At 40.5% G+C, this 19,996-nt stretch overlaps 1 protein-coding gene across 4 annotated transcripts in view; it reads right to left on the reverse strand.

The window, feature by feature from the left end:
• LOC121535558 (matrix metalloproteinase-16) overlaps window positions 1–15,913 on the reverse strand; it is a 44,764-nt gene extending 28,851 nt beyond the window's left edge. For 2 of the 4 annotated variants that reach the window (XM_045205962.1, XM_045205961.1), the window contains exons 1-7: window positions 15,473–15,913; window positions 9,435–9,583; window positions 9,035–9,049; window positions 6,025–6,141; window positions 3,850–4,016; window positions 3,084–3,221; window positions 679–738 (exon numbers count right to left, since the gene is read on the reverse strand). In XM_045205962.1, the coding sequence (XP_045061897.1) occupies window positions 679–738; window positions 3,084–3,221; window positions 3,850–4,016; window positions 6,025–6,141; window positions 9,035–9,049; window positions 9,435–9,583; window positions 15,473–15,601 (775 nt within the window). In that variant the 5' untranslated portion in view covers window positions 15,602–15,913. The remainder of the gene's footprint in view (window positions 1–678; window positions 739–3,083; window positions 3,222–3,849; window positions 4,017–6,024; window positions 6,142–9,034; window positions 9,050–9,434; window positions 9,584–15,472) is intronic. The other 2 variants (XM_041842746.2, XM_045205963.1) reach the window with 1 other exon arrangement.
• Window positions 15,914–19,996: the final 4,083 nt, after the last annotated feature.

The raw sequence follows: 19,996 nt of genomic DNA on the forward strand, positions 1-19,996 counted from the left end.
TAGATGGAGGCCGACAGGGCTGAGAGAGGGATCTGATTACCATCTTCACGCTGCAGCTCTCCAGGGCTGCAGGCTGGATCCACCCTCCACCCTGCCCTGCCCTGCAGCTACAGTACAATACACTCCCTCACCATAACACAATATAAATGTGACTGTTTATAACAGCAGGGATGGGCTCTGAACTATGACCTGGGCCCAGATTCACAAAACACTACTTACGCAAAAACTTAAGAAGATAGTTCGTAAGTGCAATTCCTCAACAATATCTTAAGATTTAATGATTTTCTTACGAACTTCTTAGCTATCTTCTTAAGATGATTGTCGCTAGGCAACTGATTTAGCTAGCTATCTATTTCATACTGAGGTTATTGTTCTAAAACATGTTCTTGAGTTTAAAATAATCAATACTGAAACTTTCAGATGAAGTTTGTGAGTGAATTAAACATGTCCAATTGCTTTCATTAGCTTATTATCTTACTGCCCTGAGTTTAAGACAAGGGTTTAGCTATCTTGGAATTAAGAACATTTCCAAGAACAAATCCAATAACTTTCTTTTCAAGAATAAAATGTCTTCTTAACTTTTTGCTTAAGAAGAAACATAAGATGTATATTTTTTAATTTTAGCGTTGCAATTTCAGAAAATGTCCATAATATATCTGTAGAAATAGTGATACTCACCCACCAGTGTTGTGATTGGCTTTGATATTCGCCTATTGATTTCTCCTGCAGGAGCACCATCTGTTGTCAAAATGGGAAAGTTATTCTGACGTTGTTGCTGTGTTATCTGGTGGAAATCGGTCTGTAATTTCCTGGTTGCTAAAATCACACAGTGTTTGCTCAATTTCAATCGTGAGTTGAGCCTTTTACTTTCGGTTTTGGTCCACCAGCTTCAAACAGCTGTAAAAACGATATTGTTTGTTATTGAAAAAATATTTCACAGCGATTTATATGAGTGATTCTCTACACTATTCAGTGCTTATTTTCTCACATAAGGCCAGACAAACGTTACTGTTTAACGGATGCCCCGCTTCACTTTTCTACCCACGCCCCCAAAAAATAAATCATATTGTTTAAAAAATATGTATTCTTTTTTGGCCAATTTATGCAGTGAGTTGTTCATATAATGCACTGTCTGCTGTCCCTTGAGGATTTACCAAGCTGATGCACGAGAATCAAAGACCAAGCTACCTCAGATCACACTTATATTTGGGCCTCTGATTGGACAGTGACACACACGCTCTGGACCTGTATGTGCAAATGTTTAATTTCTCTCGTTGGCACAAATTCAAAACAGTTGTAATCATGCTTAATGCATAATTTTCTGACCTATTAGAAGCAATTGATACCTGAAATAACAATGCCATCATCGAACCAAATGACTGGCAAGAGATCAGGGCATTCCTCAACAGACCCAATGCAAGCTGATAGTATTTTGGACAACCAGATGGAAGTCAACGTGAGTGATGACATCGAAGTGTGTCAGGCTCAGATGTATGGTGATTTTTGATTCATAACCTACATTTTACCCGTAGCCTACTGCCTGTAGTAGGCCGACAGACAACACCAAGACGGAATGTGTTTGAAGTTATGCGCCGCCGAGAACAGCTCGCATATTGACTGTATAGGCCTACTGGCCTCGAATTTAGTCAAGCTTGCTCTGTAATGGATTGATGCTTTTTTTCCCCAAGGCTACATTCATTTGACAGACCTAACTTGAATGATTGTCCCTCTTTCTTCAAAGTAAACGCCTAGTCTATGATAGGCCTATTCATATTTGTATTAATATTTTGTTAAAGCCTATAGGATATATTCAGGTAATGCACTCATTATACATTAACATTTCATTTGATGACAATTATTTATTAAATTAGAAAAACACTAATATTCTAATCTGTTACCCTATATACATGACATTAAATTAACTTTTTATCCTGTAGATGATAGGGATTGGATTGCACTTTTTCCAGATCTGCATTCATTTGACAGACCTAACTTGAATTATTGTCCCTCTTTATATAAAGCAGCCTATTTCTCCTATAAAGTGTGGTCTATGATAGGCCTTTTAATATTTTTATTGTATTCATATTTTTGTTAAAGCCTAGTAAGGCTATATTTAAGTAATTCAATGATTACACATTCTGTTGATATTTTTTTTATTAGAAAAAACACTTTTATATTGTATTCTATTATACATCATATGTTAATAATACTGTTATTGATGTTCAGAGATATGTTCAGAATAAAGAAACTGTCATAAGATATACTGCCCATTGTGTTTCATTTCTCATGATTTTAACAACTAACATTGTAACATCATCTGCATTCTTTTTCAAAATAACACAGGAAGGATTTCCTAGCGTAGGTTTTTGTTTGGAATAATAACTCTTGAAGCCCACATTAGGCTCAGATCTTGCACAGGTGCGTAGGACAATGTGGTAAAGTACTCATTTATTCCTTCTCCACTACTTATGAAAAACCCTCTCACTTGGTATCAATTTGGAGTCCATTTTATTTTGGGGGGGATTATTTATTTTTGGGCTCGCTCGCCTCACTTTTCTAGAAACAAATTCTGTTAAACAGTAAATCAACTTTGTCCTGCCTAAACTGAAATTGAGGGAACAGTGTAGAATTTTAGCAACTGGGAACTGACAAAGCAATTTCCACTAGATAACACAGCCACAAAGTCAGAACCGCTTTCCCATTTTGACAACAGATGCCACTCAGGCGGAAAAAATCAGTAGGCTAATATCACAGCCAATCACAACACTAAGTAATACTGTGAAACACTATCATTCCACTATTAGCGCCAGATACATGTACTGTATATTATTAACATTTTCTGAAATTACAATGCAAAAAATGTGTAGCACCTTTAAGAAGACATTTTTTGAGAATGTTTTGTGAATCTGGGCCCTGGTGTTGTGCAATTCAGCCTGATCAAATGCAGACTGTATCCATAAATTGTTTTCAATTAATTAATTTATATGACACGTGAGTCTTTGATATGATTCTTTCACAACCATATTCCTTTTTCCATCTGTTCCGCTCTCTGTCTCTCCTAGCCCCCCCCCCCATTCACTCACCATCATGGTTGGGGTTCCCCAGTGTCCAGGGTTCGTCTGAGTCGAAGTGGGTGTCCCCTCCGATCCCAGGGCCCGGGAAGTAGGCGTGGGCTAGGAACCCCCCCTCGCCGTCGAAGGGTGAGCTGTCACCGTGGAAACCTGAGGTGAGATCAATGTATTTTAACTTCAAAGTTTACATTAGGAGAACGGAATTAGGGCAACACTGACATACACTGAGTACACAAAACATTAGGAACACCAACTCTTTCCATGACATAGACTGACCAGATGAATCCAGGTGAAAGCTATGTTCCCTTATTGATGTCACTTGTAAAATCCACTTCAATCAGTGTAGATGAATGGGAGGAGACAGGTTAAAGAATGATTTTTAAGCCTCGAGACAATTGAGACATATTGTGTTGTGTACCATTCAGAGGGTGAATGGGCAAGACAAAATATTTAAGTGCCTTTGAACGAGGTATGGAGGTAGGTTCCAGGTGCATTGGTTTGAGTGTGTCAAGAACTACAACACTGCTGGATTTTTCACGCGCAACAGTTTCCTGTGTGTATCAACAATGGGAAGGAAGCATTGTAGGAAGAAATGGAATCAACATGGGCCAGAATCCCTGTGGAATGCTTTCAACACCTTGTAAAGTCCATGTCCCGACAAATTGAGGCTGTTCGGAGGGCAAAAGGGGGTGCAACTCAATATTAGGAAGGTGTTCCTAATGTTTTGTACACTCAGATACAGTTTCCTCTCCCCAGCACCATTCAATACAATTCTCACCTGAGGCGAAGATGATGGTGATGTCCACGTCACGCCGGCCGCTCTCCAGGGCGCTGTAGGGGACGGCCTCGAAGCGGAGCGGCGTCACCCCCTGCCACACATCGAACGCACGCCGGATGGCATCGTGGGTCTCTCTGGCGCCCACTTTGGGCGTGACGTTCTTTATGCTGAGGGAGGAAGAGGGGGTGAGTCAATTAATAATATATTTGTATTTACATTGACGGCATGTTTTTACAATAAAGACCTGGGCCCAGATTCACAAAACCTTGTTAAGAAGAAATGTCTTCTGAACTGCCATTTTTTCCTTAACAATAGACTTAAGAAGAAAGTTAAGCAAAGTTGCTATTCCTCCAAAAGGTTCTTGGAAATGTTATTGCGCAATTTCTTATGTTTCTCTTTAAGCAACAAGTTAAGAAGAAATTAGATTATTGAAAATAACGTTATTGGAAATGTTCTTAATTCCAAGATAGCTAAACCCTTGTCTTAAACTAAGGGCAGTGAGAGAAAAAGCTCATGAAAGCAATTGAACATGTTTAATTCACTCACAAACTTCATCTGAAAGTTTCAGTATTGATTATTTTAAACCCAAGAACATGTTTTAGAACCGTGATCTCAGTACGAAATATGCTAGCATGATTGCCATTGCTAGCTAGATAGCTAGCTAAAACGGTTGCCTAGCAACAAACATCTTAAGAAGATTCGTAAGAAGATATTTGAGAAGTTCGTAAGAAAATCATTCAATCTTAAGATATTGTTGAGGAATTGCACTTATTAACTTCTTTTTTTTTCTTAAGAATCTTCTTAAGTTTTTGCATAAGAAGTGTTTTGTGAATCTGGGCCCTGATGTTAGGAGAGAAATAGATGTTAGGAGAAAAAAGGAGACAAGAGTGAGGGTTGGATGGTACCACCAGTTAGACAAGAGCCAGTTGGTAAGAAAATATAAGAGATTGACAGTAATTGGAAGAAAATATTTAACTCCTTGCTACATTTCACATCATGAAGACGAAGCTTTAACATAAAGCAGCCCCCCACAAATACAGCATTTTAAATATAGAAAGAAACCGACAGCAGCACATATCTGCCCAAATTCAAACCACCTCTCGCACTATTGCCTGGAGAGAAAATTCTCTAAAATGGATGATGAGGCACTCTAAAAGTTTCACTTTTAAACTATTCCAACAAGCCCAGAAGCTTTCACTGCACTTTAACATTGCTGTCGTTATCAGTCGTTTGCAGACAGAGAGAGCGAGAGAGAGCGAGAAAGAGAGAGAAATCTTCTTCCCCTCGTTTTCTCTCCCCAACTCATTTTCACAGAGAGAGTGCAGCCAGACAGCACAGCCAAGCTGACTGACATTCCATTAGAAGAGGTGCCTCATCAATTCACATGCAAGAAGGAAGGAAGGATTTGAATAAATTGACAGAGTATTATCGTCTATGACGGCTGTAACCTGTCAATTTCCCACTGCACTGAGGAGGACCCCTCATCCTGCTCTCTCAGATCCCATTAGCAATCACACGTGATAAGATGGGGAATTTGAATATTTTGGTTAAGATTATTGGATGATTTACATAGAGGATTTTAGAGAGAATTGGACGAGAGAAAAGTTGTCCTCATCCTCGATCATCCTTGCTATTAAAATGAGGCAGTTTGTCTGCTGGTATTCTTAAAATGCAAACGAAAGCTAACTGCAAAGGAATGCAAGGAAGAAGAAGGTTGAAAAACATTCCATCACTTTATTCTGTTCTCTGACTTGACTTCTATTTACCCACAAACAACTTTTCTTCTGTGTATATCAATTTGTGTGTGTGTTTGTATGTGTGTGTGTGTGTGTGTGTGTGTGTGTGTGTGTGTGTGTGTGTGTGTGTGTGTGTGTGTGTGTGTGTGTGTGTGTGTGTGTGTGTGTATGTGTGTGTATGTGTGTGTGCCCGTATGTGCTGTCTCCAAGGCAATGCAGAGGGCATATGAGACCAAGGAGAAAGAGAGAGGAAGAGAGAGGAAGAGAGAGGAAGTGAGAGGAAGAGAGAGGAAGAGAGAGGAATAAAGAGGAAGAGAAAGGAAGAGAGCACAAATTAATAGCTACACTGACAAACATGGAACCCTATAATGACCGTTGACTAACGTCGCTCACCTGTAGGTGATGTGTGTATGTGCTTGTGCCGGCCTACGTCTCTCACCTGTAAGTGATGTGTGTTCGCTGCCACTTCTGCCCCGTCAGCGCGTACCTCCGCTTCCGCGACCTCGAGTTGCCCTTTAGTTTGTCTGAATTCCCACACCTCGGCCTCTTCATCCAACTAAGAAGGAGGGAGGAAGTGGAGGTTGAAGAGGAGAAGGAAAAATAAGGGATGGGGGAGGACAAGAGTTGGTTAGATAAGCACAAGAATGTGGTGACACACATATACCTACAGGATGTTTAACTGGTTATATTTGATGCCATAACAAGCACTACTCTGAACTAGAATACCCTACGTATTGCCTTACATACTGCAGTTCAGTGGACAATGGGACAAGTGGTTCCCGCTGTAAAATAGAGCTGCTTCCTACTACCCCTAATAACCCTACTACATACAGTATATACCTTTTTCAAAAGTATACTGTATATCAGAGATCATCAACTAGATTCAGCCACGGGCTGATTTTTTCTGGAGCAGATGGTCATGGGGCCGGAACATAATTAGAAATAATTTGTACACTGCAAACTGACCGCAAGAAGCCGAAACAGATATAATATTTCACTAAAACATAATCATTTCAAACCTTGCTTTGTATAAGATCACATATATCTCTCTATTATGCGTGGGAATACTTTGGAACAGATTTCCAAAATGTAAATGACTTGGAGCTGGTTTGCTGGGTTTTTTATTGTCCAACAGTAAAACAAATAAAACAATGAACGTATTTTATTTATTTTTACATTTACATTTACATTTTAGTCATTTAGCAGACGCTCTTATCCAGAGCGACTTACAGTTAGTGAATACATATATATATATTTTTCATACTGGTCCCCCGAAGAGATATTAAGGTTCTTACATGCCAATATAATCAAAACAATCTATGTCTAGGTGTTTTAATCGGCATATGCTTACTTCACTTATGACCTTTACGCCAATTAAGAAAATCTGAGTAAGGTGTTGACATGACTATTGCCAAACTCAGAGTATTACCCTAATTAGCTTAATATTGTATAATTAGTGTGCATGTAAACATACTCAATGTAGTAAACATACTCAATGTAGTAGTCATTGGTGTCATAGGTTTGTCTATGATCCTGAGAATTTGTAAGGCTTAGCAATTTACTTTGCAACTTGTAATTGAGTTTGCAAATTGTTTTGTAAGCTTGCAGACGTAGGATCTTAATTTGATCATCCTGAGAACTTTGCTGCAATGCATGTACAACCTGTAGTGTACTCAGGGCTTAAGAAAACTTTGGGGGCCAAATAAAATCACCATTTGGGGAACACTGGAATACATATTACGTTTTTGAGTGCCAAACAAAAACACATGAAGAGTTTCATTCCAAAACGCGATATATCCATTTTCAGACATATCTTGTGAAAGCGATAGAGATATACTTTTTTCATCTTACCACGAAATGGGCTAGTCAAAAGACAATGATGATTTTTTGAAATATATTGCAAGGTAATTTTATTTTAGAGAGACAAATAATCATGTTTTGTGGTAAAACACTATAAATCCACCCCAAACAATAGAACTCCAATAGAAAAAGTATCCCGATTGGGTTTCAGACAGTATCAATACATAAATAAATATTAAAATAATCAATTTGTTTAAACTATATTGTGCAAATATCACATAGCCAGTTTATTGTATCCAGAGGGTGAATTTAAGTAACTTTTTTTTGGGGGGGGTTATAGGTTTTTTCGTTAGGATAAAGGGAAGCTTTTTCAGTTTGATTATATACACATTAGGGAAGGATTTAATGAATAATAAGGACATTGAAAGTCTGTTGCAATTAATTTTGACGGTCAAGGATGGATTTATTCTTATTGTAGAAAGTTTCCTCTTTGGGCCAACAGGAACAGCAATCACAGGCTCCAAACTGTCAAGGGGATTCATAACCAAAAGGTCCACGACACTCAAGAGCTCAAAGCTAACGTAACGCTAGGTAGCCAGCACAGGAACAGCTGAGAGTGACAGCGGTCTATGACCGCATCTGGCTGACTAAGCCAGAGGTTAGCCTAAATTAATAAAATAAGGTTCTGATTACATTCCTAAGTGTGGCAAAAATATTTCGCGAAACCTAACTTACAACTGAACAGACAAATATAATGGAAATTATTCGCTAAATGACTGACTTTTGCGGAAGCGGCAAAAACCATATCGAACGTTCCATCTATCTGGACAGTGGATATAGCCAGAAAGATTTTTTAAATATTGTTCTAATTCTAGATATTCAGTTACATAGCTTTTGCCCTCCTGTAGCTCAGTTGGTAGAGCATGGCGCTTGCAACGCCAGGGTTGTGGGTTCGATTCCCACGGGGGGCCAGTATGAAAAATGTATGCACTCACTAACTGTAAATCGCTCTGGATAAGAGCGTCTGCTAAATGATGTAAATGTAAATGTCTATTTTTTATATTCCCCATGTAATGTTAATGGATCGCTAACATGGCTGCCATAGAATTTTGAAGTGTCATGTAAATGCCTCATAATGCTAATTCTGTTAAAGGGAGCTAACATAGCTGCCATAGTGTCATGTAGTGTCATGTAAATGCATCCTAATGCATAAACCTCAATGTCCCATCTCTCTAAACACATGGCTCTGGTATGAAACAAGTGTGTTGGTTATTTCATTGAACAAAAAACTAACAAATTCTAAAGCACACCTAAAGTAAATGTTTTAAAAGTATGAGAACAGCCACAATTCATACACATAGAAAGGGAACCATGAGCATTCAATTCAGAAGAAAACATACAAATGAGAAAAATTGGCGTTTATCACGTTTTGGAAATAAACCCTTTCATATTATAGTACTCCACAAAAGTTAATGTATTACCATAAAAATGTGACATCTAGTTGAATGAAATGGTTCTTTCCATTCTGAGAAAAAGTGGTGAGACTGAGTGTTGGCCAGGCTTCAACGACTGATCTATTTCCATTCAAACCCATGTAACACATATGGAATACTGTGCTCACACATAATATGTAAATGATAGAGCCTCACCTTAGTGTGATATCACTTCATCAATTAAGCAAGAAGGGGAAGAATGAAAAGTGTTAAAATCTCACTTGGCACTGGACTGCTGGTTAGAGGTGTTGGAGCTAATTCGGGTAAATCAGTGTAGGCTACAGATATTTATCATTGGTGATAATAATTTTTTTTGTGTTCCTACTTTCACTGATATATTCAGTTCCATTCTGATTTTAAGTAATGAAAAATGGTTTATTGTGATTTAGATGACTCAATGGTCCTCAATGTGAGTGTAGATGTGTTTATATGTGCATGTGTCCATGTGTGTGTGCATGTGTCTTTTTGTTTGTGTGTGTGTGTGTGTGTGTGTGTGTGCGTATATGTCATCAATGTGGTGTACAGTACATGTGTATCTGTATGTTTATCTACTCACTCTGTGGTCTTCTCATCCAGTGTCCCTGTAACATTGAGGCCATAGATGCGCTGCATGGCTGCAATGGCTTGGTACATGGTCTGGGCTGAGCGCAGGACAGCCATTCTGGGGTCTGTGTGGGGCAGGTAGCCATACTTCTGCAGCCATCCCTACAGGAGACAGGAAGGGAGGAGAGAGGGAGAGATTCATGCATTGCTGTCCTTATTCATATCTGAAAGAAAGCTGACAAATTACATGAGTTATAACAAAGCTACATTTTGGTAATTGTCACCAAGAGAAAAATGAGAGGGAGAAAGGTCTGTCCTTGTTCATAAAGTCTCTAGTATGAGTCAAACTGATCTCTGCATCAAATAACTTTTTATTTGTCACATGCGCCGAATACAACAGGTGTTGAATTTACAGTGAAAGGCTTACTTACGAGCCCTTCCCCAACAATGCAGAGTTTAAAAGTAAGACCATTTTTTTACTAATTAAAAAAGGAAATAGTAACACAATAAAATAACAATAACGGAGTAGTGGTACCGAGTCAATGTGCAGGGGTACGAGGTAGTGGAGGTAATTGAGGTAGTATGTACATGTAGCAGCATCTGTGAAAAGAGTGAAAGAGTGTGAAAGTGTGTCTATGTGTGTATGTGTGTGGCGTTAATATGCATGGGTGGGTTTTGTGTGTGTGAGCGTATGTAGTTGTGTGTGTGTGTGTGTGTGTGTGTGTGTGTGTGTGTGTGTGTGTGTGTGTATGTGTGTGTTGGGGTGTCAGTGTGGTATGTGTGTGGGGGTAGAGTCTAGTGAGTGTGCATAGAGCCAGTGCAAGAGAGTCAGTGCACTTTTTTTTTTTTTAAGTGGGTCAATGCAAATAGTCCGGCTAGCTATTTGATTAACTGTTCAGCAGTCTTATGGCTTGGGGGTAGAAGCTGTTCAGTAGCCTATCATACAGAGAATCTCTGCATCATACAGTTCAGGTTCATCATTGATGGAGAACTCTCAGGATAGAAGTACCTCTGTTCCAACCTGAACATTGTTAGCCACATCCTACATTATACCCACATGCCTTCCAGAGTTTCAGTAACACTTGTTATCTATAACAACCACCGCTCAAAGCTGCCACTCACACACAGTGACACTGACAGAGAAAGGGCCTAGTTCAGGTTAATATTTTCTGCATATTAGGATGGACAGAAGTCCAGTATTCAAGGATGAACATTGTAACCCATATGGCTATGCTCAGTTACCCACATCCTTTCCAGTAACATTCACTCAGTGTTTCTGCCTATAACCATAATCTGCCACCCACACAGAGTGACACTGCCACTCCTTCATTCAGTATAGATTGAGTGTCGTCCAGGGGTCATTTTTAGGTCCAATCCCTGTTGATGGGATCCGAGAGCCACAAGGCAGCTAGGCAGGCGGCCATGCTCCACCACAGCTGTCCACACGCCAACCAGCTGCTGTTGCGTCGCCATCACCATCATTACCCAGCCTATGAGATGCTCCCGCTAATCCTCCATCTATCTCTCCCTCCATCCCTCCCTCCCTCAATCCCTGTTTCTCTATCTCTCGCTCTCCACTCCTCATTGAGCCAAACATCTTGTTGTTGTTTGTCCATCTTACCACTATCCCTTAATCAGATGTAGCCAATGGTTGGTTGGTTGGTTGTTTGCTTTGTCTGTATATAGCTAAGGCCCAGGTTCTGGTTCACAGCACAAAGGACTGAATAACACATTTGATTGTGCCATTTGACTTGAGGGATGGGATGAGAGAGAATAGCCTACAGTAGGCTAGGCCTATACAGATAATATGACAGCAGCAATTAATATGGTACAAGATATTCAACCCTATCCTATTATGCAACTTGGATCACATCTTAATCTGCACAACCATAAACCCACCAAATTTCCCTTGACGAATAATAGTAATTCATAGCATAGTAGTGCCTTGCAAAAGTATTCAGACCCCTTGGATTTCTTCACATTTTATTGTGTTACATAGTGGGATTCAAATTGATTTAATTGTCATTTTTTCTCAACAATCTACACAAAATAACATTAATAAAAATGTAATAACTAAAATATAGTCGTTGCATAAGTATTGAGTCAATACATGTTAGAAACACCTTTGGCATCAATTACAGCTTTGAGTCTTCTTGGGTAAGTCTCAGTGGTGTAGCGGAGGGTATACGCAGGTATAAGCCATATACCCACTTTTTTTTGTGGGCATTGCATATACCCACATCTTAATCCCCATGATGCGTATCAAAGTAGTGCAAATGTTCCAAAATACAATTTGAGGGGGAAAAAACATTCTAAAATGCGAGCCACACATGCTAGAGGTTTCATGGACAGAGATGGAAATATCCATTAGAAATTTAGAAAGCCATGATATCTAAAGATGCAACAACTATCATGGGTTGCTAATATGACTAGGAGAATGCCTTTGGCTGCTAGACAATGAAAGAAAGTTGATTTGAGTCTTTACAAAATAATTGCTTCCACCTTTCTATGGTGGGATTTGGGCTATAGGCAAATTTGAAGCAAGGTAAGACAGGCCTCATAATATGAAGTAAAACATCCAGATCTCAAACAATTAAGGAACAGGAAAAATATAACGATGCTAATGATAGGCCTAACTGTCTTCTGGTAGATGGAAAGGCTTTCCCAAAAACCTTCTCAATTACAGTGCATTTGGAAAGTATTCAGACACCTTTACTTTTTTCCACATTTTGTTATGTTACAGCCTTATTCTAAAATTGATTAAATCGTTTTTTCCCTTCATCAATCTACACACAATACCCCATAATGACAAAGCAAACACAGATTTTTGATTTTTTTTTGCAAATGTATGATTTTTGTGTTTTTTTTAAACGGAAATATAACAAGTATTCAGACCCTTTACTCAGTACTTTGTTGAAGCACCTTTGGCAGCGATTACAGCCTCAAGTCTTCTTGGGTATGACGCTACAAGCTTGGCACACCTGTATTTGGGGAGTTTCTCCCATTCTTCTCTGCAGATCCTCTCATGTTCTGTCAGGTTGGATCGGGAGTGTCGCTGCACAGCTATTTTCAGGTCTCTCCAGGGATGTTCGATCGGGTTCAAGTCCGGGCTCTTGCTGGGCCACTCAAGGACATTCAGAGACTTGTCCTGAAGCCACTCCTGCGTTGTCTTGGCTGTGTGCTTAGGGTCGTTGTCCTGTTGGAAGCACTCTGGAGCAGGTCTCCATCAAGGATCTCTCTGTACTTTGCTCCGTTCATCTTTACCTCGATCCTGACTAGTCTTCCAGTCCCTGCCGCTGAAAAACATCCCCACAGCATGATGCTGCCACCACCATGCTTCACCATATGGATGGTGCCAGGTTTCCTCCAGACATTACACTTGGCATTCAGGCCAAAGAGTTCCATCTTGGTTTCATCAAGACCAGAGAATCTTGTTTCTTATGGTCAGAGTCCTTTAGGTGCCTTTTGGCAAACTCCAAGCGGGCTGTCATGTGCCTTTTACTGAGGAGTGGCTTCCGTCTGGCCACTCTACCATAAAGGCCTGATTAGTGGAGTGCTGCAGAGATGGTTGTCCTTCTGGAAGGTTCTCCCATCTCCACAGAGGAACTCTGGAGCACTGACAGAGTTACCATCGGGTTCTTGGTCACCTCACTGAACAAGGCCCTTCTCCCCCGATTGCTCAGTTTGGCCGGGCGACTAGCTCTAGGAAGAGTCTTGGTGGTTCCAAACTTCTTCCATTTAAGAATGATGGAGCCCACTGTATTCTTGGGGACCTTCAATGCTGCAGACATTTTTTGGTACCCTTCCCCAGATCTGTACCTCGACACAATCCTGTCTCGGAGGACAATTCCTTTGACCTCATGGCTTGGTTTTTGCTCTGACATGCACTGTCAACTGTGGGACCTTATATAGACAGGTGTGTGCCTTTCCAAATCATGTCCAATCAATTGAATTTACCACAGTTGGACTCCAATCAAGTTGTAGAAACATCTCAGGGATGATCAATGGAAACAGGATGCACCTGAGCTCAATTTCGAGTCTCATAGCAAATGGTCTGAATACTTATGTAAATAAGGTATTTATGTTTATTTCTATTTTTAATACATTTGCAAAAATGTCTACAAACCTGTTTTCACTTTGTCATTATGGGGTATTGTGTGTAGATAGACAATATTTTATTTAATTTCATCCATTTTAGAATAAGGCTGTAACGTAACAAAATGTGGAAAAGGTCAAGGGGTCTGAATACTTTCCGAATGCATTGTAAATGTTAACTAGCTACAAAGTAGCCCATGCCTACCTACCTGGCAGAATGATATTATGATTATTTACATCAATCCAGTGGCCATTTGTTTTTCAAACTCCATCTCATGTGCGCTATAGAAATAACCAAACAACTGAGCAGTTGAATTAAAGGGTAACTACATCAGGAGATCATTTTCTAGGTATTTTATTTTTCCCAGACCTAAAAAGTGGTCTCCTGATGTGGTTTAAGCATTGTTGTGGACTTAGAACATCCAATTTAGTTGTTTTTCTATGGAAAGAAAATGACTTTGAGCGCGAAAACTGAAAAATCTTGAAAACCTGTGAATTTCTGACTCAGTTGACAGCCTAATTTATCTATTTCAATAGTAGGCCGAGTATTAACCTACTTGCACAGTACAGTTTGGGTTGGCCTGACTGTGAAAGACCAATATGCGATTCATCATTTTAGGAGCATAGCCTATGTCACTGTTTGTCATATAATTTTTCACACTGGGTGCCTTTCCCCCGCCATAGGGGCCGTTTGGGAAATGTTTGGCAAAATTAGAGTATGCCCACTTCCAAAATTAGAGTATACCCACTTCTCCAGGCACCACTGCACCATTGGTAAGTCTATAAGAGCTTTGCGCACTTGGATTGTGCCATATTTGCCCATTATTCTTAAAAAAATTATTCTAGCTCTGTCAAGATGTTGGGGATCATGGCTAGACAGCAATGTTCAAGTCTTGCCATAGATTTTCAAGCAGATTTAAGTCCAAACTGTAACTTGGCAACTCAGGAACATTCACTGTCTTCTTGGTAAGCAACTCCAGTGTAGGTTTGGCCTTGTGTTGTAGGTTATTGTCCTGCGGAATGGTGAATTCCTCTCCCAGTCTCTAGTGTAAAGCAGACTGAAGCAGGTTTTCCTCTTGGATTTCTGTGTTTAGCTCCATCCCGTTACTTTTTATCCTTAAACTCACCAGTATTTGCCGATATCAAGCATACCCATACCATGATGCAGCCACCACCATGCTTGGAAATGCCAATCTGTGCTTGAAATGTAATACTTGAATGAAGGACCTTCCAGTTGTTGTATGTATGGGGGACAGAGGAAGGGTTAGTCATTAAAAAATCATGTCAACCACTATTATTTCACTCAGAATGAGTCCACATAACATATTATGTGATTTGTTAAGCCACATTCTACTCTTGAAATAATTTAGGCTTACCTAAACAAAGGGGCTGAATACTTACATAACGACTATATTTTGGTTCTGAATTTTGTATTTATCGTAAAAATAAATAATAAAATATCCTACTTTGACATTACAGAGTATTTTGTGTAGATTGTTGACAAAAAATGACAATTTAATGCATTTTTATCCCACAATAAAATGTGAAGAAATCCAAGGGGTCTGAATACGCAAGGCACTGTATTATGATAACAAATATTGCAGTGAGATCGACTGAGAGGATGGGCGCTGGACCATCTCGTTCATGGTCGCCCATCCTCCCTCTCACCCGCCGTCCAAAGCAATGGAAAAAGCATCGGATGTTGTTTTTCTGACCTGTCAAAAATTATAGAACGGATAATAATTTCGACGTTCCGTGCATCTTGAAACATGCATCAGATACAATGTTGCTGTCATCCAGTCATGCTCCGGTTATAATGTAGCCAGATAAATAACAGCAACCCTCGTCCACAGTCAATGATTTGTTTCCACGCAATGCTCTGCCACTCGAGCAGAGGAGAGTGCACGGTCATTTATGATGAGCCACGGCGAAGCACTAGCAGGCCATTCATCTTACCTCAACGCTGAACTGATGAAGCTCTTCTCCGGATGCGGCGCATAAAATCCACAGCAAGAAATGCAAGCAGAACGCTGCTGCGTAAAAACAATCCAATGGTTTTCTTTTAGAGGAGGATACTAAGGTCATAATGACCCGTTTTTCCCAAATGGGTTATTAGGAAAAACCGCCCGTCGTCTGATTTGGTTCGTGCGTCAAATGAAGAAAACCATCGGGCGAGCTGTCAAAGCCAAATTCGGTGACGTGCATAAAAGGACGGCCGCGGTGGTTTTGTCAACCGGATAAAGTAAACCCAGATGACATGTATTATTTTCTCATGTTAAGCTGTGATAGAATTCGGCATGTTAGCTCCACTGCCCCCGTCGCTGTTATTTACATAGCTGGTTTAGTTTATCCAGCGGCATCAATGGCCATGTACAGTAAGCATACCTTCGAGTCTACGCCTGCGCTTTGATGTCTCCATCAGCGCAACACTCCCCTTGACGGCGTAAAGACCAACGTCATGTAATGTACCCTGGTATAAAATTCTGTATGTACCGTGAGAATAGAAATAGCCTGAGACAGATGGAGCAATCATCTTTCAATATGCACCGATATCATTCAAGTATAGACTATTAAACGTTTATAACAATGGTATGTAATAACGGGCATATTAACAGTATTAATCATATGGCCTATTCATGAAGATACACATATGATATTCAGTGAGAAGAACGCCCCTTGCGGGTCTCTAACCCTTGTCTCCTAGCTAACGACTGCTCCAGTTGGGCGTGGAATCTTAAGATGCCTACCTACAAGCTCATTACACTATCCCCTCCGGTCGGGAGAGCGTGTCCCCACGCTGCACTATACCAAGTACTTCACGATTCACTATACCAAGTACCTCGCGTGTGCACGCCTCTCCGATGGCCCCAAAGGCACCATCCAACCGCTGCCACCAACGTAGCGATCGTTGCGAACAGCGACAGTGTAACGCCCATTGCAGGTCTCAAACGCGGGTCTCCTAGTCCGTAAACCTGCTAACCACTGCTCCATTAAGGGTTAACCCATTCGGGGGGGATCGTAAGTCGTTACAGGCCTACCCTAACCCTGCTGTTGCCTAAACGTAGACTAGACCACTCTTGGAAATACTCCATTAGCAGGTTCATGGTGATTGGTGAACAAACGCATGGAGACAAGAAACCTCATCTGGGTACCAAAGTCAGGAATCTGCACGAGACAGAGATACTGTACTTTAACCACAAGGTGGTAGTGTTCTATTGAGAAACAGGTTCCATACTACTATTCAAATGGGGTCAAGATAAATATACTGAGACAAGCCAAACATATCTTAATTAAATCATTATATGGTGTACAATATCCCCACCCTACTCATTAGATATGAAAGTCTCTCTCTCTCTCTCTCTCTCTCTCTCTCTCTCTCTCTCTCTCTCTCTCTCTCTCTCTCTCTCTCTCTCTCTCATTAAAAAGTCAATGTAGCCATATAAAAATAAAAATAAACAGACTATGTTTAGATGCTTCCTAGTGTTTATGAAACATTGCTGATGATGGTCGGATAAATATATAGATACTCCAATATGAGGCTATTTTAAACCAACACATTCCATGGAAAATCACCCCAAATCTTTCACACCTTTTCATGATGAAATGCGATTGATTACTCACAATACCATATGATGGACATTCTGTAAGGGCTGAAACAGGACATGACTAGTGTACCACTTTTTAAAGGGATTCCTATTGGATTAAAGTTAGCAGGTTCATTCATTTAGCCTGAGTGTTTACTGTATAACCCAATGGGCTGCTATGGAGACCACATGCTCTAACAAGAGCTGTATTGGCCTGGGGAGATCGTTGGGAAATGGTAAAACCACCACCATGCAATTGCACATGTACAGTACTGTGCAAGTCTAGCTTCACTGTGTCAGCACAAAAGTGTGTGTGTGTGTTTTTGTGTGCACACGGCACAGGAGGTTGGTGGCACCTTAATTGGGGAGGACAGGCTCCTGGTAATGGCTGGAGTGGAATGAGTTGAATGGTATCAAATACATCAAACACGTGGTTTGATGCCATTCCAATCGCTCCGGTCAACCCATTATTATGAGCCGTCCTCACCCTCAGCAGCCTCCAACGGCACACGCGTACCTGCATATTCTATCCCATTAACTATCCACCACAAAACAGTGTTGTTGCCATTAACAGTTGCGGAATCTACCAGTGAAAATATTGTTCATCTTGTGAAATAAGTCCCCATTGCACATCCAAATATTAGCTAGTCTTAGCTGTGTGAACACAATGGAAATGCCTTGAGGAAAGCAGATGCTTTAGAGATATCAAGTGGTGCACTGTAATCTCTGCAGCTCTACTAATTAACTCTTCATTCATTGGCGTTAGGCTGTTTGTTCACCATGCCTGGAGCCGTCTTATATCACTGTATCGTTGACATAGCCTGGTTAAACCAGACTGAATAATGCGCTCAGCATTTGTGAATGAACCATTTCTGAGTATTCAGTCTGGCTTAACCAGGCTACCACTGACAATAGGATTCAGTTAACACTTTCAGCACTTAAAGTCTGCTGTGTGTGCGCTCTACATTTTAGTGTTATCCTACAGTTCTGAAAAGAAAAGGGGCCAAGGCAGGAACAACAAAACCTAGAGGCAAGACCAACAAAACCTAGAGGCGGGAACAACAAAACCTAGAGGCAAGAACAACAAAACCTAGAGGCAAGAACAACAAAACCTAGAGGCAAGAACAACAAAACCTAGAGGCAAGAACAACAAAACCTAGAGGCAAGAACAACAAAACCTAGAGGCAAGAACAACAAAACCTAGAGGCAAGAACAACAAAACCTAGAGGTAGGAACAACAAAACCTAGAGGTAGGAACAACAAAACCTAGAGGTAGGAACAACAAAACCTAGAGGTAGGAACAACAAAACCTAAAGGTTGGAACAAGAACCGACATGTTCTTACAATGCTCATATCAACCCAAATCCATAACAATACCTCTCTTAAAGTAATTGTCCAGTGTCTCCAGATTTCTATGAAATATGATGTAAAATTACAATACAGTGAGGGAAAAAAGTATTTGATCCCCTGCTGATTTTGTACGTTTGCCCACTGTCAAAGAAATGATCAGTCTATCATTTTAATGGTAGGTTTATTTGAACAGTGAGAGACAGAATAACAACAAAAAAATCCAGAAAAACGCATGTCAAAATTTTTATTAATTGATTTTTATTTTAATGAGGGAAATAAGTATTTGACCCCCTGTCAATCAGAAAGATTTCTGGCTCCCAGGTGTCTTTTATACAGGTAACGAGCTGAGATTAGGAGCACACTCTTAATCTCAGCTTGTTACCTGTATAAAAGACACCTGTCCACAGAAGCAATCAATCAATCAGATTCCAAACTCTCGACCATGGCCAAGACCAAAGAGCTCTCCAAGGATGTCAGGGACAATATTGTAGACCTACACAAGGCTGGAATGGGCTACAAGACCATCGGCAAGCAGCTTGGTGAGAAGGTGACAACAGTTGGTGTGATTATTCGCAAATGGAAGAAAAACAAAAGAACTGTCATTCTCCCTCGGCCTGGGGCTCCATGCAAGATCTCACCTCGTGGAGTTGCAATGATCATGAAAACGATGAGGAATCAGCCCAGAACTACACGGGAAGATCTTGTCAATGATCTCAAGGCAGCTGGGACCATAGTCACCAAGAAAACAATTAGTAACACACTACGCCGTGAAGGACTGAAATCCTGCAGCGCCCGCAAGGTCCCCCTGCGCAAGAAAGCACATATACAGTGGGGGAAAAAAGTATTTAGTCAGCCACCAATTGTGCAAGTTCTCCCACTTAAGAAGATGAGAGAGGCCTGTAATTTTCATCATAGGTACACGTCAACTATGACAGACAAATTGAGATTTTTTTTCTCCAGAAAATCACATTGTGGGATTTTTAATGAATTTATTTGCAAATTATGGTGGAAAATAAGTATTTGGTCACCTACAAACAAGCAAGATTTCTGGCTCTCACAGACCTGTAACTTCTTCTTTAAGAGGCTCCTCTGTCCTCCACTCGTTACCTGTATTAATGGCACCTGTTTGAACTTGTTATCAGTATAAAAGACACCTGTCCACAACCTCAAACAGTCACACTCCAAACTCCACTATGGCCAAGACCAAAGAGCTGTCAAAGGACACCAGAAACAAAATTGTAGACCTGCACCAGGCTGGGAAGACTGAATCTGCAATAGGTAAGCAGCTTAGTTTGAAGAAATCAACTGTGGGAGCAATTATTAGGAAATGGAAGACATACAAGACCACTGATAATCTCCCTCGATCTGGGGCTCCACGCAAGATCTCACCCCGTGGGGTCAAAATGATCACAAGAACGGTGAGCAAAAATCCCAGAACCACACAGGGGGACCTAGTGAATGACCTGCAGAGAGCTGGGACCAAAGTAACAAAGCCAACCATCAGTAACACACTACGCTGCCAGGGACTCAAATCCTGCAGTGCCAG

This window comes from Coregonus clupeaformis, chromosome 21 (assembly GCF_020615455.1).
Source record: "Coregonus clupeaformis isolate EN_2021a chromosome 21, ASM2061545v1, whole genome shotgun sequence".
Classification (NCBI taxonomy): Eukaryota; Metazoa; Chordata; class Actinopteri; order Salmoniformes; family Salmonidae; genus Coregonus; species Coregonus clupeaformis.